The sequence below is a fragment of the Petaurus breviceps genome, unplaced genomic scaffold (assembly GCF_028583685.1).
Source record: "Petaurus breviceps papuanus isolate PSGF00001 unplaced genomic scaffold, PetGlider_PUasm1.0 90825, whole genome shotgun sequence".
Classification (NCBI taxonomy): domain Eukaryota; kingdom Metazoa; phylum Chordata; class Mammalia; order Diprotodontia; family Petauridae; genus Petaurus; species Petaurus breviceps.
In genome coordinates this window covers 16368817-16376393 of record NW_027187353.1, presented here as the reverse complement: position 1 = coordinate 16376393, position 7577 = coordinate 16368817, and the positions used below count along the sequence as shown (strand labels likewise).

Sequence of the window (7577 nt, the reverse complement as noted above, 5' to 3'; positions counted from 1 at the left end):
GGGTCATCCATCAGATTTTTTGCATTTGCAAAATGAACTTATTAATGCTTGCACTACTCACCTCACAAGACTCTCATGAGAATTAAAGAAAACAATGTCTGTAAAGAGCTCAGAAAACCATAAAGTGCTAAGGAGAGTCATAGGGTTATAGATCTAGAGTTGGATGGGAAATTGGAAGTCACTGAGGCCATTGGCTTCATTTGACAGATGATAAACTGAAGCCCTAGTTAGGTCAAGTGACTTCACCAAGGTCACATGGGGGTCAACAGCAGAGCAGAAACCAGATTATCTGAGTCCAAGTCCAGGTCCCTCCCCTGGATACCAAGCCACCTCATTATGTACAGGAAACTTGTGATGGTCAAAGGAGATGGTACACCCCAATTGCAGTTAACATTATAAAGCACTATAATTATGGCTGTGTACAAGTTAAAAAACTATATAAAGTCTTATAGTCATGTAACTCTTCTCATTATTACCTCCAAACTGAAGCTCAGCATAGAAATTGGAATGAAGGAGAATTCCGTCTTGTCCAGAATGTTCTGCAAATTTCGGGGATTTTGATGTACCCAGTGAAATTTTATTCCCAAATAGGAGCACCTGGAAGACCTCACCACCCAAATGTAATCCTTCTGGCTCCTCAACATGATAGTGCTAAAAAGTATTCATGAACATGTGTCTCCATCTTAATAATGATCAGAAGGTTGTCATCCATCACCACCAAGCACACTCTCAAAAGGGCAGTAGAGGACACAAAGGCCATCTACCCCAAATCCACAATAAGTTTAAGATATCAGCACAGCATTCAGTACCCAAGAAGTCTTTTCTTCATCTTGATTGTGAGGCAAATTCTCAGCAATCTCTGTTCCTGAGGAGACAAAGCTTAGCAAAGCCACAATATATATTACCAGTGTCCTCATCAATTCATTCTCTGCCTCTGTAGAACAGTCTTAGGACCCCTGAAACCATCAGCAAGACTCTTCTTCAGGATTTTTATAAACATACAACAAGAATATCCTCCTTCAGGGCTTCTGAACAAACAGCAAGTTTCCAGGACCTCTGCAACAACAGCACTGTCCTTTACCAGCAGATGAATCTGGCAAAGTAACATCAAAACAGAAAGAGAAAATACTGGCACCACAGTCATATCTCCTCAGTTCTTGGCAGCTCCAGGTGGCAGTTCTCAAAAGTCCTGGGCAGCTCCAACTGGCCCTGAGCAATCCTCTCTCTGTCTCTGCCTCTACGATGCTGCTCCCAAAAGTTCTTCTGGCCAATCTCCTTGGGCCTCTCCTTCCACAGCACCAGCTCTGCCCAGTTCAGCCCCCTCTCTTCACGTCAACAAGTCCATCCCACAAGTGGGATCCACAAGCTCAGGGTTTTAACATTTAACCTAAAAATCAAGCCAATGCAAGGGGAATCTTTAAATTCCATTATCATTACAGGCAGTTAAGAAGTCAATTAAGCCAAATTTAGCTTAGGAGTAAGAAGACAGCAGCTAATCTATTAAAAAATTTTTTTTAAAGCAATCAGGGTTAAGTAACTTGCTCAAGGTTACATGGCCAGTTATTTCTGGGTGTAGTGCTAAGTATCTGAGCCCAGATTCAATCCCCAGGTCATCCCGGATTCAATCCCCAGGTCATCCCAACACATTACTCACTGAGCCACCTGGCTGCCCTGAGCAGCTAATTTATTAAATGTGAGGTCAAGTCTGCAGGATCTTAGAACATGGACTCTATAACCACCTCCTCTCAGGTAGTATCTGGATATTTGCTCTCTTCTTAGCTCAACACACACCTGTAGGCCAACAGAAATTTGATTGTTGACAGACTGTGACTCTTGGAGGTAGGAACAGGTTCCAAGGTAACAAATGGATAGACATTTCTTAGAAATCTTTTGTTGCCAAACTAATACAAGTTAATAGAAAACCAATCCTGCTTCCCTGCAAGGTCTTTTGGGTTTTGGGCTGGGCATTCCCACCCCTTGTTATCTATTAATGGATATAAAAGTATAGTAACTGATCTGGTGCCTCTGAGAGCTGTAGGACCATCTCTCAGGGCAATGGATCCTTGGGGACTCAGCACGACTGACCTCCTGGCTTGTGTCATTTTCCTGGCTTTCTTGTCTCTATGGATCCAAAGACTCAAAAGAGGGAAGCTTCCACCAGGTCCGACTCCTCTTCCCTTCATTGGCAACATCCTGCAATTGGATATGAAGAACATGACTGCATCATTCTCACAGGTAAAGGTTTTGGGTTTTGGATTCTAACTGCTTGGGTTATGGCGGGGGAGGGAGGGAGACACAAAGGCTCTGAATGAGTAATTGAATCGATCATGTCTCATGGTGATTTAGAGTCCTAGGTCATGGATGGTGTGAATTAAGGGCTCTGTGAGTGATATCTCCATTAGCAATGATGTCAGACATCCATTGGTTGTTTTGTGAAAACTTTGGTATCAGAAGAAATTCAACAAGGGGACCAAATTTTTACTATTCATCATACTAGGTTCTGGGGAGACAAAGAGAAAAATAAACCATTCAATTAATGAGAACTTCTTCATTACCTACTATGTGCTAGTCACTGTGCCAGACACAGGAGAAAGACATATAGTGAATGAAGCAATCTAGTTTTGAAAACAACTAGTTCCTGTACTCCAGGATGTAATGGAAATGCAAATTTAAAGATCTTCCCTGCCCCTAGGCTAAAGTGCACCTGGAGCCTGGGGTGGGAGGCTTGTTTTTCAGTAGATACTTTTTGATTGGCCAGTGGGTCCAGAAGATTGTTACATTCTCTGAGCCAGGAGAAGGCTATATAAGCCTTGATGTGTAGCTTTGTTTTGGGGCTCACTTTGAGAAGTGTTCTGTGATTTGATCAGATGAAACTCTGGGAAGACATTATCCAGAGGGCCCCCCCCCCCAGCTTTGAAACCCAGATGTTGATTTGGTATGGATGTAATGGTTGGACAGTTTGGAAGCTGTGTACTTGATCTGTTTCTCTGTCTTGATAATTCTGTCTGTGTATTCTGAAGTTCAGGGTGCTGACCTTTTCCCCCTGAACTAGGTAAACAATAAATGTTTGACTGTTTAAAGTAAGCTTTTTAACCCATTTTGAGTTGCTTTCCTTTATCAAAGCAGATCCAAGAACCTGTATTGGCAGCCACCCTGGTGATGCTGGGGTGCTTGCTGCTACACAGGAGCTTACATTCTGCTAGAGGGAGGAAACAAATTCATAGATAAGTCAGAAGAAGACAATTAGAAGACAGAGAAAGAAGTTGTAATTGGCGGATCCCAAAAAAGTTTCCAGTAGAAGGGAACCCTTGAGCTGAACCTCAAAAGGAGTAACAGATTTTGACTGGAAAAGAGGGTGGCAATGAATTCCTGGCATGGAGACAGTTTGGACAAAGGCAAACACCTGGGAGACAGTATAGCAAGCAGGAGCATTTGGCAGGAATGTGTGGGGAAAACACTAAATAAATCTGGACAGTTAAGTTGAAGCTAGCTGTGGAGGCATTGAAGTGCTATGTCAGGGAGGCAATCGGGAGCCCTTGCAGCTTTGGAGTAGAGGAATGACATGGTGTAATGTAATGCCAAGCAAAGGCAACTTCCCAAGGTTCAAAATACCAGCATAGGTGCTCTCCATTTTATTCAGTGACAAATTAAGAACAGAGAAGATCAAAATATGACATCATTCAAAATACAGCATTTACTAAGTGTGATTAAATAATCTCCAAGCACTACCCCAACCCAGGACATTACATTCATTTAATCAATTACAAAGTCCCTGTTCTAAATACTACTCCACCCCTAGGCTGTACCTTCATTTAGTCCATCACAAAGCCCCTCTTCTCAAATGGAGATTAGTTTCCAATCATAAGTAAAGTACATTCATTTGTTTAATCATAGAACACAAAAAGGTCAAAAGTTCCCCACCCCTGGATCACAACTGAATCTACCCCAGAGTTACAACAAGTTTAAGCACAGCACTTAATACCCAAATGGAGATCTTTTCTTCATCTTGACACCAGGCAAGTTCTCAGCAATCTTTGTTCCTGGGGAGACAAAGCTTAGCAAGGCCACAAGATACATTGCCAGTCTCTTCATTAATTCATTCTCTGTCTGCAGAACAGTCCTAGGACCCCTGAAAACATTAGCAAAACCCCCTTCCAGGATTTCTGTAAACATACAAGAAAATCCTTCTTCAGGGCTTCGGAACCAACAGCAAGGTTCCAAAACTTCTGCAACAACAGCACTGTCCTTCACCAGTGGACAAATCTGGCAAATCAACATCAAAACAGACAAAATACCAGCAGTCCTTGGTAGGTCTGGGTGGCAGGTCTCAAAAGTCCTGGGCAATTCAAAGTGGCCCTCAGCAATCCTCTCAGTCTCTCTCTGCCTCCACGATGCTGCTTCCAAAAAATTCTTCTGCCTCTCTCTTGTGTCTCTCCAAATCTATGTCACCAGCTCCTCCCAAGTTCAGCCCTCTCTTTTCACGTCAACAAGTCCATCCCACAAGTGGGATTAACAAGCTCTGGGTTTTAACACCAAAAACCAAGCCAATACAGGGCGATCTTTACATTCCATTACTATTATACATGGTTACAACTGTGCCACGGGAATTTCAAGTTGTTAGTTGTATAGATTATTTACTGCAAAGGAGAAATACTAGAAGCAGAGGATTGAACTTGCACGACATTGGAAGAATGGATAAAAATATCATTTCTTAAGTACTTACTATGTGCTCAGTATTGTGGAGATAATACAGAACAAGAGATTTCAGCTACATGTCACTTGGAAAGACCTTGTACTCTTTAGGGCACAATACAATATATTGCATAAATTATTGTATAAATATAATAATAATGTATAAAACTGATCATAATGCAACACATTTAATGTCAATTCTATTGATAAAAATCTTGTCTTTTCTGATACTGAACCATTTGATAGTGCCCAGGACTTGGGTGGTGAGACTTTTCTTTTTTAATCCTTAGTAGCTGCGGCTTCAGTATCTACAGAAGCAAGTGCCAGCAGGTTCCTTCCAGAACTGATGTTGGGGAAAGCTGGGATGGAATTAGGAATAGTGGTCTGCAGGGCTGGGCTGCCGCTCCTAGGAATCTTGGGTTTATATGCTTTCTAAGGTCAATTGTTTAGTAATTGGTATTGTTAGTGGTGAGGAACGTGGATCCTTTCTCCACAGTGATGGCTCCTCTATTTAAGCTGGATTGGAAGCCAAGCCAATGGTTTAGGTGCAGGGTTTATTGTCATGAAAGGGGGAATCACAGACACTCTTGAGTAGTAGTTCTGGATTATCTCCATCAGTTTTCAAGGGAATTTGGTGGTGGTTTTAATTTGTCTGTCACATTCCATCTTCTTTTTCTCTTAAAGTGACTTCTTGTGTTAGCTAGTTTGGGTGCCTATGTCACTAGCATATTAGAATAGTCTAAGCAAGAGGGGATGAGAGTTTTGAGTCAGTGGACAAGCAAGGAGGTAAGATAGAATAAATATGGGAGATGTGAAGATAGAATCTATCAGACTGGATCATAATCAATTGGATATGTGTTGTAAGTAAGAATGAAAAGTCAGCTATAAATCCGGGGCTGTCATGGTGAATGGAAGTGCCTTCTAGATATGTCCACCTCTTGGATGCCCTCAAGAGAAATGGTTAAGTTTGGAGGAAGGGGCAATTTTGGGGGAAAACAAATAGATTGCATTGTGGACCTGTTATATTTTCAATGCCAACAGGACATCCAGGTTCAGAAATCACTTCAAAACAGTTGGCCACATGAGCCTGGAGTTCAAAGGAGATAAAGTCTTGTCATATAGCTGTGGGAATCTTCTGTTTAGGAATGACTGTGGAAAACATGGGTGCTGGGACCACCTAGTTAGAGAGTGTGTTTGTAGGTCATGAGATCTCCAAGGGAGTGGAAAGAAAAAATGACCCAGGAAAGGAGCCCTTGTGGGCAGAATTTGTATGATGATCTAGCAGTGGGGATTGAGAATAAGTAGCTAGACATGTAGCAGCAGAAGCAGAAGAGACCAGTATCATGGAAATCAAGAAGAGAAAGGTCTCCAGACATTTCTTGTTTGCCCAAGCTCCTACTTCCTCCTCCATCCATTTTGGGAATTTTAACAGTGTTTTATTGTATTTATCATATGTTATATGATATTATAATATTATATTATAGAATACATATAATATATATTATTATATTGATATGGAACCATTAGCTTCAAATCTTTCCACCGGCAAATTTCAAAAAGAAAAAAAAATCTGTAAAATAAAGGCCAATGAGACATGTTAATTTCTGAGACATTTTGTTAACACATCAACAAAACGATGTTTGGAAGGATATTGGGGAAGGGGCAAAATGATTACAAAGAACCACCCTATCTCCATCCAGAACAGACAAGACCAGGTTAACTTCATGTCTTAACAGAGATGTGAAAGTGATACCACTTCAACTGTGAAGTTAAGTGAAATATGGAATATGAGAGTTTTGTTCAAACTTGAACAAAGAGCAGAAGCCATGTTTGCTACTGGAGCCATAGTTTTAGTTAAAAAAAAACAAACAAACATCCCAGTTGCAGATTTGTGTGGGGATGGATATCTCACTTCTTCATTTTTTTTTTACTTTTGAAATCATGGGAGGTGTATTAAGTTGCTTGATATTTGTTCTGATTCAACTGATTTTACTTCAGCATAAGTTTCTTATGAGCACTGTTTTCCCTTGGAATTTTAGGTTGAATTAATTAAGAAACATTTTCAAGTGTGCAACCAAAGCTAAGTCTTGGCAACCTAGACAAAGAGTCAAGAAACTTTTTATGTGAAGGACCAGATAATAAATATTTCAGGCTTTGCAGGCCAAAAGGCACCATCAAGGACATTTTGTAGGCATGTATGCAACAAGCATCTTGCTAGCTAATTACTTGACTTTTGAGCTCTTTGCCATGGTAAAACTCTGCTTCCAGAGTGGAAAGAGTTGTGTCCCAAATCACTTGGGTTTTCCCAAATGTCATCAGAGATATGAGGAGGGTAATCTCTCTACAGACACTCCAAGCTCCGGCACACTGGCCACACACCTGAGGACCACCAACCAAGACCTTGATCCAGATCCAAGCAGGTCAAAGAAAGAGCAATTACCATCAGAATGGTTGCTTGGTCCACCTATGATCTGCAGTCTAGGAGCTCTGGAGATTGCCATGCAGCAGCAGCTGTAGCCACTGTGCCTTCCTCCCTCTCTCTCATGGGGGCAGGAGCCAGACCATCTTCTTCTGTCACCTGGTTCCAACAAAGTTCCCCACTGACTTTTTACTTTCTCTTTGGCATTTATAGGTTGAGAAATCTTGAGACTGCCACAGCTGGTGGTGATACACTCTCCCGAAGTCTCTCTGGGTGGTCTGTCCCACTGTTTGGGGCCGCCCTGGATATGGGAACATGTGGCTCATGAGACAGAGAGAGAGACAGAGAGAGAGAGAGACAGAGAGACAGAGAGACAGAGAGAGAGAGAGAGACAGAGAGAGACACAGAGAGAGAGACAGAGAGAGAGAGACAGAGAGACAGAGAGAGAGAGACAGAGAGAGAGAGA

General features: G+C 41.7%; 1 protein-coding gene across 1 annotated transcript in view; it reads left to right on the top strand.

Annotated features, from left to right (window-relative positions):
* Nucleotides 1-2040: 2040 nt before the first annotated feature.
* LOC138148724 (cytochrome P450 2C44-like) overlaps nucleotides 2041-7577 on the top strand; it is a 30342-nt gene continuing 24805 nt past the window's right edge. Inside the window, exon 1 of the mRNA XM_069071546.1 lies at nucleotides 2041-2235. Within this exon, the coding sequence (XP_068927647.1) occupies nucleotides 2056-2235 (180 nt within the window). The 5' untranslated portion in view covers nucleotides 2041-2055. The remainder of the gene's footprint in view (nucleotides 2236-7577) is intronic.